General features: G+C 42.5%; 1 protein-coding gene across 1 annotated transcript in view; it reads right to left on the bottom strand.

The window, feature by feature from the left end:
• The window catches only part of rsrc1 (arginine/serine-rich coiled-coil 1), a 124629-nt gene extending 104708 nt beyond the window's left edge, over window positions 1-19921 (bottom strand). The window contains exons 1-3 of the mRNA XM_030743535.1: window positions 19544-19921; window positions 18860-19108; window positions 13542-13664 (exon numbers count right to left, since the gene is read on the bottom strand). Of these exons, the coding sequence (XP_030599395.1) occupies window positions 13542-13664; window positions 18860-19038 (302 nt within the window). The 5' untranslated portion in view covers window positions 19039-19108; window positions 19544-19921. The remainder of the gene's footprint in view (window positions 1-13541; window positions 13665-18859; window positions 19109-19543) is intronic.

Raw genomic sequence — 19921 nt, 5'->3', positions numbered from 1 at the left:
ACATGCGCGCACACTCCCCCCTCACAGCCTCCTTCCTCCATTCCTTCCTCGTTTCATCGTCCAATCCATTAAATCGAAGCTCTGCAATTGGCTGGGACCATTTTCCCGGTGAATTATCAATAGAGTAATTATGCTCCATGTTGGGAGCTGGGCAGAAGCTTATCGCCACTGACCCCCCAGCGTGCGCCAGGATATGATCCCTCACCACAGCCCATTGGGGTAATTATGTGGACGGGTGTGAAGCTGGATGGTGTTTTACCTTTATCTGTATTCTATTTCTGTTTTCATTGAAAATTGGACATTAATGGCAGCTACGCGATACCACTAGTGTCAGATACAGGTGAACGTCTCCAATGGAATCTGACCCAAGTCAAATCATTATTCACGGTTCACAGTGTAGGCACGGGCAGCATGTGAACCCACACACAAACACAGAAAAAGACCAATCAGCCACACTGTTCCTTTAACCTTATCTGGTGCCTGTTTGAGCAGACGCAATGGACATTCACACTGGTTTTTTTTCCTTTTTCCAACCGCCATCCTCTGCTGGGAAGACGAAACAAAGTTCAGGTCCGTGTTTTTCCTGTGGTAGAAAACACCAACACAACTGCTCATCCCCTCGGTAATGCCACAAGTGTCACACCTGACCATTAGCCTAGTGCATCACATCACATTTCAGAAGACACTGGCAACAGTTACCCCCTATCTGATCAGCAATACAATAAGAAATATAGACGTCTACATGTAGCACAAAAAATGACCATCTCAGTTTTCTTCCAAGATCTTGCCTTTACAAGGGCACGTGAAAGTGACTGATCATTTTTAATTTGCATTTAACCATCAGCACAGGCTGCTGCAAATGTGCCAATAGGGTAACAAAGTCCTGCAACACTTCTAAACTAGCATCCAGGCCAGCCTTATTTAAAGATTGTGTCATTTTTCTGAGACTTTGGGGTATGTAGCACATTCTATTTAAAGCTAAAAGTAAGTGAATTTTGAACACTTTGTCATCTTACCAAAGACAAAAATTATTATCATGTATTAACAATTACAGCCTTCCATATCATTGTTTTTTAAATGAGTTTGTCACATTTTATGCAGAAATTCAAACATTAACAATACATTCCACAGGGGCAGCAGACTCAGATGTCCATCCACCTATCCATCCTCCCATCCTCCTCCTCCTCTTATCCTGTTCAGGGTCATGGGGGGGGGGGGGCTGGAGCAAACTCAGATGTGACTTTAAAAATACGTGTGTGGCATATCAGAAATGAAAGCCTACAGTATTTATTATTAAGTGGGAGCCACATGAAGGAGGAGAAGGGCACATAAACTTAAAAATGTATTCAGACAGCATGACACTGAAACAATTAAAACAAAAAAAAAACAGGACCTGAAACCTATGACCAAAGCATGTCTGACCTAAACTGCATGCAAAGAGAGAAGCTTTCAAGTCGTTTGCCATAAAGTATTTTTAATCACTGCAGAAGGAAAATTTTGGAAACCCAAAATGTTACAATAAAAACATAGTATTTGGGCATTGTCTGGACAGTGCATTTTACTAGAATATGTTGGACAATTAAACCTGTTAAGTTATTGGTACAGCGTTCGATTAAAGCACTCTCCAGCCGCAATCACATGCACACGCACACACAAAGTCGAAAAAAGCTTGCCAGTTGACTTTTCTAAGCAATAGACAGATTGAAAAAGAAATGGGCCTATTGAAAGCAAGACGAGCCACATTTGAAGAACTTCATTAATGCACTGTTCCCCGCCGAGTTATTTCCAGTGACAGAGCACACAGCAGCAGCTTCATGTTCAAGTTAAAAGTCACTTTTCTTTTTTTTTATGCAATTTCAATGTGTCTAAAAGCACCTTGAGTGAGCAATGTGCATTTCCTGCTGCCAAAAGACGTGGAAAACAGCTGTTCCTGCCCGACGCTGCCTGCTGAATGGAATGCAAATATGTTAACCATCCAGAATTTATTACTTTTGAGTGCTCTTCAAACGCAACGGCAGACACAAGTTTAATTTATGATATTCCTCTAATTATGAGAGCTGTTGAAATCATTTCCCAAGCTGCTTCCTCCTTCCAAGCAGCCACAATATCTACTCCCTTGGTTCACAGTACACGCACACACGCACACACTCAGACAGATTCAGTCATCCGCTGTGCACACCCACACAGAAACATAAATATACACACACACACACGGAATCACTGCAAAGTAGCTGATTGTGAGCACAATTAACACAGCAAAGACGGAGCATGAAAGATTCACAGAAATGTTTTTTTCTTCATTCCGCTCTGCTTCATAAAAGCAAAGTTTAGATTTGTCATAATCTTCAGTTTGCTTTTAATTTGGCAGTCGTCAACACAAACGTCTGCAATGCCCTGCTATGTTGTGAAACAGAAATGAGACCCCATGCAGGCCACCCACTCACTATCTCCCATACACACCCAAACACACACACATGGTTACAGCCACAAGCCACAAGGTCAAGTCATTTAGCAGAGTTCAAAGGCCTTCAAAGATCCCTCAGATCTATATGAACCTAAACGGCCAGCCAACGATGAGGGAAAAGATGACTTTCTGCAACAAGATACAGTTTCCATGTGCTGGCTTGCATGTGTATATGCCCATGTATGTGCATGTGCCGCTGGATGCATGTGTTGATTACCCGCCATCTTCATTGGCACATATGCACAGTGTCACTCAGCCTCTCCATCGCAATCCTAAACTTGGCCGTCTGGTGTGCACCCGCAACCTTTGACCTCCTTGCAGCCACAGCTTGACATGACACCCATTAGCAGCTGGAGCTGGGGTTGGCCCAGCCACTCACTCTGACACAAGGTCAAGTGGAGGTCACACTCAGACTAGGTGCTAACTTGCAAACTCGCTCACAGCCACTCAAGCATTTGAAACCCACTTTTTCCCTCCTTCCAAATCCATTGCGGCTCGGAACAATTAGTTACGCCTAGTTAGAGAGTTGTTTTGGATGTCATTGTCTCCATCGGTTAGTGGGTGGAATAAACGAAGGGAGGAAAAAGAGGAAGGACAAATGAGGAAGAGAAGGAGAACAGGCTTGGCAAGGAGACAATAGGTGAAGGACAAGAGGAGGCTAAGGAGGGAAAAGAAAAGGTAACATTAAAAAAAAAAATGAAAGATTATAAAAGTTGGAGAGTCAAGAACAACCACGGTTTAAAAAAAAAAAAAAAAAAGCAACGGAGAATGAAAAAGAAATTGGGACTTATGGAGAAGACAGAGCAGACAGCCGTACTTCACATCAAGCTGGCTCCAATTAGCAGGTGTGCTCTCAGACGCTCACTCTCCCTCTCTCTCTCTGGTCAGGGAAGATGTATTTTTCTGCCTTTTATACGCATGTATTTATGAAGTGGTAGGAGATCTGAGGGCCCTTAGCATAACAGCCTTTTATTGTTTAAATGTGGACTGCTCGGCCCCGTGTGCTTAAGTGATTTAGGAACCTCACAACTCCGGTATAAGAAAAATCATAAACGCTGAGACAAACCATGTGGGTGGACTGTAAAAGGCACTGAGGAACGGGCCGACAAAAAGCAGACACACATTCCACTACTAAAGGGAAACTACACTTAATTAAACACCCAAGACACAACTGGAATAGTGCCCTGTAAAAAACATGGAACTATTAGTTTCCCCTCTTCGGCGGAATAACATAAAGTTGTCTTCTAACAGAACAGAGACTTGTCTCATAAAGAAGTTTCTAAAAATCGTTTTTTTTATGAAACTGTCGAGATTGAACAAGGAGGAGAGAGAAACACTGGAAGAGAGATCAAGAAAGAGAAAACACTCGTACCCTCCGAGAAAAAAAAAAAAAAAAAAACACTTCTGTCACTTCACACAATCTACATGTCCTGTGCATAGAACTAGAAGTAGGAGAGGTCTGATTTTTACCTTTTTTCCTTTACTGCTCACAGACAAACACAAACACAGAACTTCATGACTGGAGAGAACCTGAGACGTTCCAGTTTCCTAAACATTGGACACAAAAATATACAAACATATAGACCAGCTCTGGCACAGTTTAGCTTCTGCACTGATAGTTTAAAGCATACTGTGACAACTCAGTTTTTATACATGCTTACAGATACTGCAAATCAAGTTAAAAAGTGACACGTTAATACACAAATACACTCCAAAAGATGCACGACACGAACGCCATTCCTTACACATCTGCAGTGGCACATTGGTGCACACTTTGTTATCCCACTTTTAATGTCAATATCCTACTGAGTTTATAGAGAAATCTGCCCAACTTCCACTCCAACAAAACCGTTCACTGCATTTAAAATAATTACATTTCCCGGCTTTGATTTGAAGCCAAAATCGGAACGTCAAGTTCTCTGTTCAGCCAGTCACAGAAACGCTCTGCTCCTTTGTTCAACCAATCACACGACAGTTGGCCACGTATCCTTTGGCCGATCCATCTATCTCCACTTCCTCCTCATGTCCTCGACTCTGCCAAAACCCAAATGGATACATAGAGCAAAAAAAAAAAAGGAAGACAAATTTCAAACAGAAAACCTCATGCGCATGCTGAGAAAGTGTTTCATTACTTTTAAAAAGATTGTCAAGGTTTCAGTCAAGGCGCACATGATCCTTGTTTCATTTCTCTGCCATTCTCTCTCATTTTTCTTCTCTTTTTCCACAAATAAATTACCAAATGTGTGAGTGAAACCACGTGTGTGTGTGTGTGTGTGGTTGCTTTGCTTGTCCAAAGAGAACTGACAAGTGCAGGCAGTCGATCCATTAGCTGGCAATTTGCTCTCAAGTTGTCTTGGGGGGGGGGGGGGGGTTGTTGCGTCGGGGGAGAAGGTTTTTTTGGCAAGACAATGCACATGGCTCTGCTGAGGACAAGTTAAGTGAGGTGCTCACACACATAATCCTAGGCCATAACTCAAACACCCCTATAAGACATGCACTCTTACACAGCCTAAATGGAAATCAGTGGCCCGATAATGAAAACAGAAGTCTGTTGTAAAAACTGGATGCATTTACTAATGCTCAAAATCATTATAGTCTGAAAAGGACTGTGCCAGCAAATTTTAAACATGAACTATATGTGTCTACATATGCATCCTCAAAGTTCAAGTATCCATATGGCCTGAGTCAGTATACAACTAGAGTACAAGGTAAACATGGCTGACTGAGGTTTGTCCATGCATGCTCTCTGAGCTCAGGTCTCTATGGACAGCTCAAAACCTGGCCAGTGAATCTCTCTCTCACACACACACACACACACACACACACACACACACACACACACACACACCCATGTGTGTAGTATGTTTAAGAGTGAAAAGAAGAACTGTGGACAGACGGTGGCGTTTATCTGTGCATAAATTAAGAGCAGAAGCTGTTAATTAAAAGGGGGAAAAATAACCACAGATGAAATAAAACTTTGCTAATCGACTGCTTGGCAAGGTGACCTCTGAGTGCGCCGGCCATCGTTCTAGGACCTGCTGTCCTGCTGGGCGAGTGACACGGGAGGACAATGTGCAGGTCTGACTATGAAAAGCAGGCAACTGGTAGAGCGCCCTCTTCTCTTTACTCTCTCGCTCTCTATCAGTACATCTCTAGCTCGCTCTACCCTCCTTCTCCGCCCAGAGTGTTATTAGACCCAGAGCTCCGCTGCGGCTCCAAACAGCTCAATGACAACACACAGGGCCTGCCAATTAGAAATAATTAGACAGTCATTTCAGTGGCAAGTCTTTTTAAGTGCATATATAACGATGCAATGATGCTTATTAGCCGGCCTGAGCCAGCGAGGACCAGGGCCTCAAACGCTTTGGTGCTGGAGAAAATAATTATGCCAGTGATCACAAAGCGAGCTGCACATCTCTGTACTTCACCTCCACGCGTTTCAAAAATCCACTTCATTAGCTCCCGTAATTAATCCTCCATTAATTGCAGGAAAAGCCCAGTTTACCTCCCTTCGTTTCTAATTATCATCTTATAAATAGTTATGGTTCTAATTAATGTGTTCATTAGGCAGGATATTTCTCTCAAAGCCTCGCTGGGAGCCAAAGGTCCGGCTCGACTCTCTCTGAAGCCTAACCAGCCAGAAGGTGAGGCCATCCTGCCTGCATTTGCTTTTATTTTACTACATTCAACCTCCTAATTGGCATTTAAAACCCAATTTGGAAGAACTTCAAGAAGCTTAAATAGGAGAGAGAGACAGAGAAAAAGCAGGAAGGAGAGTGAGAGAGATACATTTGGTGTTCATTTTCCTATGCCAGAGCTAAAAGCGTTTCTGTCTCCGTCTTTCTCGGTCTGGCCAGACGGATGAGGCTTTTCGCTGTCATAAAGTGAACACAATGAGGGCTGATTGCATGTTATTAATGTTTGGCGATTTAGAGGTTTTATTTGCAAAACAGTGAATCTGTTTCTCTACCCCAAAAAATAACAGTGGGAATGACATACTTCTACTGAGTTTCACTCATCAAAGAACTGAATTCTGTCTTTGGTATAAAAACAGAAATTAACTATAGGCCGGTGTCTATGATACCTAATTAATCTTGACTTCCACTGGCGAAACAATGGGTAAAAAAAACCCCAAACGTTCTCAATTATCAGAGATATGATCTTAAAACTTTTTCATCATTTTTATTCAACTTTTGTTATAACAAGACCTATATAAACTTAAAGATTTTAAACTGTAACAAGAATTTATAAAGTTATTAAAACAATTATTTTGAGACCCTTTCCTCATACATCTTCAACTCCTTTTTGCTCAGGACAAATAACGTTGATTTTCTCCTGTTTTATATTAAAATATGATTACTGTATTTATAACTTCTGCTCTAGGGCAGCACAGTGGTGCAGTGATTACAACTGTTGCCTCACAGCAAGAAGGTCCTGGGTTCAAGTCCAATGTCTGGCTGGGCCCTCTCTGTGTAGAGTTTGCATGTCGTGTTTGCACGAGTTCTCTCCTGGTATTCTGGCTTCCTCCCACAGTCCAGACCTTTTACCAGACATTTTATTTTCCCAGATAAACAGTGTGATGTTCACAGTGATTAGGGAATACAGTCAGGGTCTTTTTATACTGATAATATTAATAGTCACTAGGCAGGCTGAAAATATGCACAGGCGACTGACTTTACATGTGAACCTCTCTTTGAATGTATAACTCAAAATGCAAGCGTATTAATGATGTTATGTGATGGTTTGAGAGTTCTAGGGAAATACATAATTTCCTTACTTTACAAGCATATTAATGAGAATGATGAGCTCAAGTATGAATGTTCTTTTCTAATTTTCAAATAACTTTTTGCTTTGAACCCAGATCAATGCGCTCAAATCATTTCTGACACAACGATTAGGTGACCGATGCCTGAGAGATTCCTCTTTCCCCCTCAATGAACCAATATTTAAAAAAAAAAATTAAAAATTCGATGACTACCTTTTCCAACCAAGGCTATAATGTAACAGGCTTTATGCGTCATTACTACCCATTTGTTTAACAGATGGATAAAATGAGTAAAGGGGCCAGTCTATGCCGTCTGTGATGTTAAACCCGTCTTTGTTTAGGACCATCGAATTTTTGTGCGTGTGTGTGTGAGTGCAGACTACAGCTAGGTTTCTACCCAGGGGAGTGGGCTAGTGTGTTGTGAGCCTGCAGGATGGTGGGGTGCAATGGAGTGGGGGTGGGGGTGGCTTGGCAGAAGTGAAGGGGAGGGTGGGTAGGAGGGGGGTTTCCTCTGGCAGTAGAGGGGAACACTGCTTGCGGCGAAGCGGGGATGAAAGAGGCTGTCTGTGTCAGTCACTTATTCCTCCCTTTGGTAAATAAAGGTTTCTGACAACAAAGCCGAGCAGCGCTTGACTGGCCTTTACAGCAGATAAATAAAAAAGACAACACAGAAAGAGAGTAAGACAGAGAGAGGGGGGAAAAGAGAGAAACACAACAACAAACGCGCTCAGATCTCACGACTGGAAGCATGTTGATTTTTATGGAGTAGAGAAGACGTAGCTGAACTAAACCAGGTCATCTTTCAGTTTAAATCAACACTTTGCAAGTCCGGTAATAGGGGAAGAAGGAAAAAAGGGCTAAATGTCATCCTGTGGAAAGGGGAGAAGAAAAGATGTTGAGAGTCAATGGGATAACAGACAGATGGATGAAAAACAGCCAGGAGCCTGTTCTTAAATTCCAGTATAGCACACTCTAAAAAACTGGGAAAACACAAGTAAGGTGCTGTACCTTAAAGAAGAAAAAGGATTTTAGAATTGTTAGCATTCTTTCTCATTTTATTTTGTATCCATCAGCACCACAATTCAGCCTTCATAGCTCACTTATTTTTTTCTTTTTCAAAACACACTAAGTCTTGTTTCCCTTATGAAGCTAGCAACACCCAAAACCACCTGCTACTTCAAGTGTGCACATAAACACACACCCTAAACTGTGTGAATGAATATATGTTGGAGACAAACACAGAGAAAAATTCCCACCCCACCACCTGACAGGGGAATTGCTGATCCAGGTGCAGTGAAAGCTGGGAGGCTACACAGCTTCGCCACAATAAAGTTGCTGATTTTCCTGCTCCCTCTTCTGTCTACTTGCACTCAACTGCCCCACCACCCGATCCTCCCTTCCGCTCCTTAGCTCGGCCCTCCTTGTTCCAAGCTGCCTGGATGACCTTGTGCACGCTCCATGTCAGTACAAGGCAGAAAAAGCTATCTAGCAGATGTACGACACCTCATCTTATATAGGAGAAAATTGCTGTGTGAAATAAATACCAGCCCATCGCTCAACCCTTGCGCGTACACATGCATGCGCGCGCACACACACACACACACACACACACACACACCTGGAGTATTTTTGTGATCTACTGTGCAGAAAGCTGAGCTCATGTTATGGTCTGTAACATCCAAATCATCTGGTTGCTGCAACCAGCAAGACAGGGCTTGGTGGAGAAGTTCCACACTGAAATGTGGTTATTCACATCTCTGTTTAGTACCCAAATACTGATTTACTGCATGCCATTTGCACCTCCGTCTGTGATATTTACAAACACAAAAAGCAATTTGAAAATCATCAATCTAATACTCCTGCACCCTTAAATTAACCTGAGTGTAGCCATCGATTTGACGTGTTCCAGCATCCTGAATCTCGTGTACTACAGACCATGTTGATATTTTAAATATTTCATTATCGATCTCCATTCTTATTGCCCCAAAAGTGTAAAGCTTTTGCAGCTGCAATCAAGCCGGGACACACAAAAGCAGTCAACTTTATTTATGAGCATTCCTGTTAGCTGGAATCCTCAAGGTTTACTTTTAGAAATGAATATAACACATGTGCATATGAAAACAAACTATTATTTGTAGCTTCAACATATTTAAAATGTACTTATTCATTTCCTGATAATAATTAAAAGACTGTCCAAAGGTGGAGATTAAAATCCACCTACACCTCTAAAGCTCACCAATTAATATTCTACAGATGTGTGGACACTTCCTTTGTAACAAGCCATTTGTATCAAATATAGTAATGATATTAAGAAAAAGAAAACTTTTATACGTTTTAACAGAATTCCAGTTTGGACTTTATACTTTAATATATGCTGCTTTTCTAGTCTCACTAACCACTTAAAGCACTTTAGAGTACAACATTTTTTCAAACAGTGCTTTATTCTTTACACTTTAAGCCCTTTATCTATTTTACAACCGTGGCCAATTTAATCTTTTTAGACTGTGAGAGGAAGCTGGAGTAGCCATACACAGGCAAAGGGAGAACATACACACCGAACATGAAAGGCCCTAGACGGGGTTCAAACTAGGAACCTTCTTGCTGTGAAGTGACAGTTTTAACCAATGCACCCCTGTGCCGCCAAAGACATGCATGTTAGGTTAATTAGAGATTCTAAAGTGGCTGTAAGTGTGAACGTGAGCATTAATGGTTGTCTATCTCTCTGTGTTGGTCCTGTGACAGACTGGCAACCTTTCCACGATGGAACCTGCCTCTCGCCCTATAACAGCCGCGATAGGCTCCAGCCTCCCCACAACCCTGAATTGGAAAAGCGGAAGAAAATAGATGGATGGACTTCAGGCTTTAGTAGATTTCCTGCTTTAAGCAAGCACCAGTTCTGAACTCATCTCAACATGTGTGACTTAAAAACTCTGAGACAATTCTGAGTCTGGTCAGCCCAGCCTAACATGTTGGTGTGTTTTTCTTGCTACTTCTAGGAGAAAGACTGATAATTAGAGGTCTCATTTGCTTATGACAGCAGTGATGAAGCCACTCTGCTACCAGGGCTAAACCCTGACGCTAGCACTCTGCTCTGCCGACTCAACAATCCTGAAATATTAATAAGAAAAGTGTAAGCATTACCATGTGCCCTGCAGTATATGCTCACCTATGTAAGAGCGTGCATACGTGTGAATATCTAACATTCCCTGAAATGCTCAGCTTCCCTTTGATGGGTCAAGTGGTGGATCTGATGTACGAGACATTCCTCCTCACCTTCCAAAGGCCCTCTAAAAGCTAAATGAATGAAAGGCTGACAGAATGACTGACTGTGCCACACACACACTTAACCCCTGCTGCGGCCGCCCCATAAAAGCACAGCACACCAACGCTGCGTTGAGCTCACCTAAAGACGTGCCTGTGATCCGACTGTGATGATAGGCCGTGTCGCCTTTGTTGGACTGGGTAAGCATCAGATCACTCTACTCTGCTGCTGCCGTGCCCCACTCTGCTCTTCCCCAGTGGACTAGGCCGTGACACCCCCTACCCCCCATGAACACGCATTCACGCAAATCTGCACATACATGCATTCTCTCAATCAGCCTCACACATGTTCACTTGACAGCGTGCTCACAGGAAGGCACGACACACACCCACAGAGCCTGATATGCCTGCTCACATCAAAGAGAATAAACATTAATGGCAAATAGGTAATCTGCTCCTCTTGTCTGTTTTACATTTCAGGGCAAGATTGACTGCCTCTGGGGGACCTGGCCCTTCTCTGATTGAGGGCAGGAAAAAAAGGGAAAGAGTAAAAGAGAGGAAAGAAGGAGGAAGCCATGATAGATAGTAAACACATGATAGAGCATTATTCTTATTTCATGTATCTCTTTATTTTTTATTTATACGAAGGAGATTGAAAAGAAGGTAATAAAATTCCTTCTCTTCAACCCACGATGGCCCACTATGGTCCTAATCTTCTCCCCTGCAATATTCTGATGCAGACATTATTATTCTTATTTCTTCTGAATAATATCCCTCTCAAGTCTATCTCTTTTCCCCTTTAGGATCTATGCTGCTCTATCCCTCACCTGCAGAAATCCAACCTATTCTCGCCACACTTTTTCATTCCCTTCTAACTTCTGCTCTCCTCCAGCCAGTGCTCTCTGTATCTTCTTACTCCTGTTTCACATTCTGAAGGAGGTGCCAGGTTGGTGTGGCCAGGGTGGGGGCGACAGGAGCACCTCATATCCTATCTACGTATCAATCATGAGCTCCTGTCCACGCAATCCTCCTCTGATCCATCAGCCAGCCTCTCAGGGATCTCAGGCAGTGCACACACACACACACACACACACACACACACACACACACACACACACACACACACACACACACACACACACACAGACTAATAGCAGTCAGGCCACCTGTGCACACATCAACCTGCTTTCATTTCACAACCCCCAGCAGCTGTAAAATATGCAGTGTCCCACCAAAGACATGCACAGCATGGATGCAGGACTTCTTATAAATACTGAAGGCAGAGTAGCCATAATTTCTCCACAACTGCTCAACTACCATTCAGCTTTACTGCCAGTTAAACTGAATTCTATGTTCTAGATTACTTCCTAACTTGTGTGGTTAACAAAAGATTAAGTGTAACTCTCAGAAAAAGAATACATTATTTTTCTGCCAATTAATCAACTCATTTCAGCTCTTGTCCCATTTATTACACAACAAAATTGCCACTGGATTCTTCTAATGCTAACACAGGCACACATGTGCCCATGTCAACTTCTGTAGACACAAATTGTAGCTGCCATCACTTAACTGCATAAATTTAATCATCAATGCCATCATTTAGCACATCCCCACCTCCAACACCGCCTCAACCTCATAACGCCTCACGCACTCCCACCAACACCAGCCCAGCCCACCTGCTCCTCGCTTACCGCTAAGCCGATTACACAACGCAGCCCTCCTAATCACACTGCAGCGTTTGTAAACACCGATGTCATCGACTGTAGTTCTAAATCTCCCAAATCCCTTCCACCTTTCATCTCACACCACACCATTTTCAACTGATGTTTTAATCACCAGTGGTGCTGTGAGTGACTGCCACTGTACTGCAGAGAGCAGCGAGAGAATGTGTGAAAAATGTTTGGCTCAATTCTCCCTATAAATGGCCTCAGCGCACAGTCAAACACTAAAATTTGCCTTTTCCAAAGCCTATGAGCATTACATTGGAGAGTTGAAGTGTGCGGTCTTTTCATGGCACCATCAACCACACGTGTCAGAACATCCCTGTTGCATCATCCCTTCATCCTGACACCTCTATAATCAAGATATTAAAACACTTTTTCCTTTGTGATTAAAATGATCTATGCTCTCCCCCGCAGCCATATACAAGTAAACAAAGGGCCTTGCTCGCGCATATATTACGACAACCTTTTCTTCAATTGTGCGTCTGTGCATGTTTTTATGCATTTGTGTGTGTGTGTGTGTGTGTGAGAGGGGGATTTAAAAACAGCACAGTTTACTGGTTCATTAGCACCAGATTAGCTATGCTAATGACATGGACCACCACACACGGAGACTTTCTCTTTATGTTTCTGAAAGGGATACAGGACTGCGAGTGTGTGTGCAGTGTAGTGCAGGCGTGTTCACATTTGTCGCGTGAATAACTTTGTTCCAAAAAAAAAACAAAAAAAAACACTATAACATTAATAATCATAATTCAACAAAGTATGTATCATAATGACTGTTTAATGGCAGTAATGAGTGAAAAGAGAGGTACTTCCAGAAGAGGGTTTGGCAGGCAGACTGGACTGATGCTGCGTGTGACCTACTGTCTCTGCGTGTCACAGTCTCATTAATACTCATACAGTAAGACGGATAGTCGGAGCAAAGTGAGACACAACTAGATGCACACGCAATACAGTAATTCAGACCTAAAACATAAGTTTCCATGTGCTTCCATCTGATGACATAAGGCATAAATACAAAATGATGTGTTGTTTAGACTACAATAAACTTTCAAAAAATGTATTTTTCTTTAATAAGAAAAATCTGCAATGGCATTCCACACAGTGATTTGTAATACAAACACCCAAAATCTTTCCAAGCCCCCCCCCTCCCACCAGCTAAATGATGTAGGCACTGCCTCTCACTCCTTTTCTCCAACCGTGACAAAAACGTAGAAAATCTGACTTAAAACCCCAGTAGGAAACTTCAAGTGACTAAAAAAATAATACAGCAGTTTGAGAGAGTGTGAAGAATGAGTAGAATGAATAATGTGCATGATGGTGCTACCTCCTGTCCCGGCTGCGTGACCTGTATGAACGGTGGCTCCTCCCTTTGTCTCTCTCTGCGCTTCGACTCCTCCTCTTGCGAGATGAACTGCGAGACGAACTGCTGCTGGAGCGTCTTCTCCTCCTGGAGCACAAAAACAGAAAAAAATGAACAAACAAAACACACACACACATACATTTAATCTTATTATAGAATCTTAAAAAAGCTCAATCATACAGCAGGGTACCTTTTTATGCAGTTATTATACAATTAATCATTGTCTTGTACTGGCAAATCAGCACAAATTTGTCTTGAATGCCCTGGGTGGTTAATGAAAAAAAGAAAAAGGGTTTTCAGCTGTACTGTTTAGTTTCTCGTAGTATACTTTCCACAAAAATCTAAATCTTACCATTCCTGCATAAGCTCTCTCCTCACATCACCCTAATTCATACTTTTCTGTGTTCATTCCCCCAGTTGACAAAAACTCAGAAAGCACCATTTTAAATTACTCTCTCTCCTAAAAAGTGAATATTGTGTCCCTAATTTTGCTGTTCTATTTAAGAGAAAATATACTCACATGTCCCAGAAAACCTCACTTGTTATCAGTATCACTTGCTGCTACTGTGTATTAGTGAATACTCTCGTCCAAGGCCCAAAGCTGCAGAGCCATGCAGGATGCCTTATAGTTCCTCCACAGGGGCCCTTTGGTTCTCTGCTGCTCTTTAATGTGGCTACAGCAGTGTGTGCAGCATCTATTTTCCAAACACCACTCACACTGAGTTCCTATTGATATCATGTAGCAGGAGTCATTCATGGGAGTGAATGTAAATGCCGAAACAGCCCCCCTCTATTACTGCACAAACACTTTGTGCGGTATTCATTATTTAAAACATCTTTTGTTTCACCAAAGCCAAAAATACCCAAATCTTTAGCACACACATTCCCCCCAAAAAACCCCTATCTCAGTCCTATGGGAGCTCTGCAAGATAGAGGAGGAGAGAAGAAAAAGGGCAAGCAATACAAATAACACAGAGGCTAAACTATCAAACCAGATTTGTACCACTTAGAGAAACACAGCAAAGATCTATTAGTATTCTAAAGGCTGGATCCCAAGAGCAGGGCTGTATGAAATAACTTCCTCAGCCCCTGCACAACCACTTCACACATTACACAGAAGAAGCACACAGTGGTGAGATGGGATTATTTGGAAGGTGGCGTAAGCTAACATTTTCACAAAAGCCTGTGCGAACATAATAAAGCATAATGGCTCGAACACATGCGAGGGGGGAAGCCAACACTGAAGTCCTTCACGAGCATGCAAGTAACACCTTACAAGTTGGACTTTATTTTGTGTTCAGTCACACACATTTATATACACACACACACACACAATTACTTTCCTTGCATATACATGTTAATTATGTGGTTATGATGTCACCCAGCCAGAACATAAGCCCTTTTCTGTTTTACCTCATGTAAGGTCACGTTACACTACACAGGTTGACACTATAGCACTACAAAATGTGTGGTTGATTTCATATGAGCCTATTTAAAACAAGTAGATCCAACACACACACACACACACACACACACACACACACACACACACACACACACACACACACACACAAGGTCTTGGTTAATTGTTCAAAACACACATACAGCTAATACATGAAGGACTGTGGTCCCAGGGTCTACACTGCCCACCCAGCCCCACCCTGTGCAGGCAGCCAATGACTTCCTATCAGCAGTAATGGACCTTGACCAAGCCTCATAAATAATTACCATCAACTGGCCTTGTCTGAACAGCCAAACACACCCAGTGGCAGATGTGGATAGACGGTTAGATGGATGGAGGTCAGGTCCAGTGACTAGCTACTTGTAAAGAAGGTTGATTAGTACTAAACCTCCCCCTTCCTCAGCAACAGCTATATACTAATGTATCTTACTTTATGAACATGAAAATAAACTTATAAAACTGGTGTTGTGTCTTAACCTTTAAAACATTTTCAAGGGAAGGCTGAACAAACCAGAAAAAGGGTAGTACTTCTATACAAACTATGTAGTTAAAAGCATATGGTAAACATCTGTAATTTCAAAATCACAATATTTAAGTTGAAGATGTATAAAGTTGGCATGCTGGCCAAACAAACATCTTTGCAATTCAATAAGCTTTTCCATCTAGCTTCATTAATTAAGCTACTGTATCCTGAGGGAAAAGTCTGAATAAGATACAATCCAAAGCTTTGTTAATATCTTCACTTTGTTCATTTTGTCACAAAAACTAGAGAACATTTTGAAGTCAAAGCAAAACAGTGTCATGTATGAGCTGATATACAAATGCATTCCTCTACTGGGCTGTGAAAATGCAAATGCCTGAAATGATCATGATTCCAAACACATTTTGACAGTATGAGACTCAAAAATGTACACAATCAAATTTATGATTGTATATAATCGGTTTAGCTTCTCCTGTTTCAGGGTGCTGGTTCCGTGAACGTCTGCCGAAAGTCATACTTTCATGTTTTACTGGAATGCTTGAATACAACAGAGCCACTGTTATGAAAACTTGCACTTTTCCAACTACAAGAAGTCAAAATGTGTTTGCAAAAAGAAAATATCTAAGTAAAATATTTATAGTAAATCTAAGCAATCTGAGTTATACAGATAACATATATATAGAAAAAAAAAAACTATAGAGGACAAGAAATATAAGAGAAGACTGACTGCTGGGAAGGATAATGCCACTAAACTCCAAGTGGAACAGTTAAGTCTGAAAAATCACCCAACCAATGTATGAGCTTGTGATATTACTGGCCAATGCTGATCCCACAGAGACATGTCAGCATCAGTGTATATCTTGTCCTGAATGCACAATATACAACTCTAATGGCAGAATTGTTTAGAAATGGTGTTAGTCCATCAGGGCAGCTAATCTGCAGCATGTGTAGCAGAGTAAATCACAGCTGAGCAGTTCCTCTTTATGAAGTTGCTAAGTGGTTTGTGGAACACGTTACTGAAAAGCTGATCCAAAAATGCTACAGCGAGAGTGCTGACAGGGACTAGAAAGAGAGAGCATATTTCTCCCATATTGGCTTCTCTTCGTTTGCTCCCTGTTAAATCCAAAATAGAATTTAAAATCCTTCTTACATACAAGGACTTGAATGATCTTTCCCCATCTTATCTCAAAGAGCTCATAGTACTATATCACCCCAATAGAGCACTTCACTCTCAGACTGCTGGCCTACTTGTGGCTCCTGAGATACTTAAGTAGAATGGGAGGCAGAGCCTTCGGCTTTCAGGCCCCTTTCTGTGGCATCAGCTCCCAGTTTGGGACTGACACCCTCTCTATTATTAAGATCTGGCTTAAAACTTGTCCTGTCTCCCTCCCCTCACCCCCAACTGGTCACGACAGATGACTGTCCCTCCCTGAGCCTGGTTCTGCTGAAGGTTTCTTCCTGTTAAAAAGGAGTTTTTCCTTCCCACTGCCGCCAAGTGCCACTTTTGAATGTGGGTGGTGCTTTCACACTCATGGTAGCATGAGACGGACTCTACAACCCACACAAGTGGCTCAGGTAGTGCAGCTCATCCAGAATGGCACATCAATGCAAGCTGTGGCAAGAAGGTTTGCTGTGTCTGTCAGCGTAGTGTCCAGAGGCTGGAGGCGCTACCAGGAGACAGGCCAGTACGCCAGGAGATGTGGATGAGGCCGTAGGAGGGCAACAACCCAGCAGCAGGACCGTTACCTCTGCCTTTGTGCAAGGAGGAACAGGAGGAGCACTGCCAGAGCCCTGCAAAATGACCTCCAGCAGGCCACAAATGTGCATGTGTCTGCACAAACGGTTAGAAACAGACTCCATGAGGATGGTATGAGGGCCCGACGTCCACAGATGGGGGTTGTGCTCACAGCCCAACACCATGCAGGACGCTTGGCATTTGCCAGAGAACACCAGGATTGGCAAATTCGACACTGGCGCCCTGTGCTCTTCACAGATGAAAGCAGGTTCACACTGAACACATGTGACAGATGTGACAGAGTCTGGAGACGCCGTGGAGAGCGATCTGCTGCCTGCAACATCCTTCATCATGACCGGTTTGGCAGTGGGTCAGTAATGGTGTGGGGTGGCATTTCTTTGGAGGGCCGCACAGCCCTCCATGCGCTCGCCAGAGGTAGCATGACTGCCATTAGGTACCGAGATGAGATCCTCAGACCCCTTGTGAGACCATATGCTGGTGCGGTTGGCCCTGGGTTCCTCCTAATGCAGGACAATGCTAGACCTCATGTGGCTGGAGTGTGTCAGCAGTTCCTGTAACATGAAGGCATTGAAGCTATGGACTGGCCCGCCCGTTCCCCAGACCTGAATCTGATTGAGCACATCTGGGACATCATGTCTCGCTCCATCCACCAACGTCACATTGCACCACAGACTGTCCAGGAGTTGGCAGATGCTTTAGTCCAGGTCTGTGAGAAGATCCCTCAGGAGTCCATCCGCCACCTCATCAGAAGCATGCCCAGGCATTGTAGGGAGGTCATACAGGCATGTGGAGGCCACACACAATACTGAGCTGCATTTTGACTTGTTTTAAGGACATTACATCAAAGTTGGATCAGCCTGTAGTGTGTTTTTCCACTTTAATTTTGTGTGTGACTCCAAATCCAGGCCTCCATTGGTTAATAAATTTGATTTCCATTGATGATTTTTGTGTGATTTTGTTGTCAGCACATTCAACTTTGTACAGAACAAAGTATTCAATGAGAATATTTCATTCATTCAGCTCTAGGATGTGTTATTTGAGTGTTCCCTTTAATTTTTTGAGCAGTGTATTTAACAGGTATCTGACATAATGTCATGGACTTCAATAGAAATAGCATACACACACAGCACGACTGACAATGACAACTTTTCAAGAACAATTCCATAGACACCTTATTTTGAGATTTGGTGACATCCACTGGCCATCTAACCCCAGTGGACTACTTCCTGTGGCCTCAAGAAAAGGGTGTACCCGGGTAAGCGCCACACAGCTGTGGAGCTAAAGAAAAAGCAAATAAATTTGGTGATATGCTAAGCCCTGCTGTGTCTGGATTGAGAGAGAGAGCCTTTAGTTACATAATAAATATGTAATTATTATAAACAAAGACACTTGCATTTGAAATGTGTCTCATCATTATGGGCCACCCTGTATATATCAATGCTGAAATTGTGCATTCATAAAACTTTCAAAAGCTTCAAAAGTAAAATAATCGGTGTTAAACAGGCTCCAGAAGAACAGATCCACACTCTGCAAACATTCCTGCATCCTCTTAGAAGAAGGAAAAGTTCACAATGAAGCCTCACCTTCTGTCTCTGGAGCGAGAGCGGCTTCCGCGGCGACTGGTCCTCCGACTGCGGCTGCTTCTCACTCTGCTCCCGGAGGAAGAGGACGAGGATGAGGAAGAGGAAGAAGAGCGGCGACGCTGTTTCTTCCTTCTCCTGCTCCGACTGTCATCATCACTGTCGGACGAGCGCCGACCCATACTGGCGGTCACTTAGATGGCACAACATACACAACAGTGGGGTTGTTCCTGTTGTCACCTCTCCGTAGCCCTGAGCGATAGTTTGATGCAAAATAAAACTGGAGTATGAGCGTGAACTGACCTATTTAATTAATTCTTCATATCATTAAACACAGTGCTTTTACTACACTGGCCACTGTAGTTTAAGCTCATTGAATGCCTATTAAAACAAACCCACATATAGAGAAATAGTATTTATGTTATTAGATCACCACCGACAGATGTAAAATACCGCTGTCGTGCAAGCCCAAGAAATAAAACTAAAAGCGTAATAAATAATTGTGTTTTGTGCGGAGGCTAGCTAGTAGGCTAACGGTGCTAAATTAACCAACGGGGGAACGCAGTTCACATTTTCAATAAAGGGCTCCGGTTGTGTGTCAGTAAAGGAGCCACGTCCTCTAATAATCGTTACATTAAAGATAAACGTACCGTAAAAAAAGATTAAAAGGAAAATCCCGCTTCTCACCTTTAAATCGTAGTGCCTTTCAACAACAGCCATGCACTGTTTGGGAGACTCTACTTGTCAAACCGGAAAGCATCGAGCAAGGAAGTAGAATCAAACACAGAGCAATCGATTGAAGGCTCTTTCAGCTTTCATGATTCCCCCAATTATGACTCTTTTAATTGAAACGGTCACTTATTTAATAATGCGGCAATTTTTTTTTTTTTTTTTGCCAATCTAGGTATTGTCTTAAACAGTTTAAAATGTATTTTGCACGAAACTACATAAACAATGTCGCTTGAATTGGCTCAGTTAAACGAGACAAAGTTAAACAATTACATTTCCATTACACAATGACTATTATGAAGATTAGAGGGAGGGTAAAAGCTCTGTCAAAACTGA

The sequence above is a fragment of the Archocentrus centrarchus genome, chromosome 13 (assembly GCF_007364275.1).
Source record: "Archocentrus centrarchus isolate MPI-CPG fArcCen1 chromosome 13, fArcCen1, whole genome shotgun sequence".
Classification (NCBI taxonomy): Eukaryota; Metazoa; Chordata; class Actinopteri; order Cichliformes; family Cichlidae; genus Archocentrus; species Archocentrus centrarchus.
Note: the sequence above shows the minus strand (reverse complement) of the source record. Positions and strands in the feature narration are given on the sequence as shown.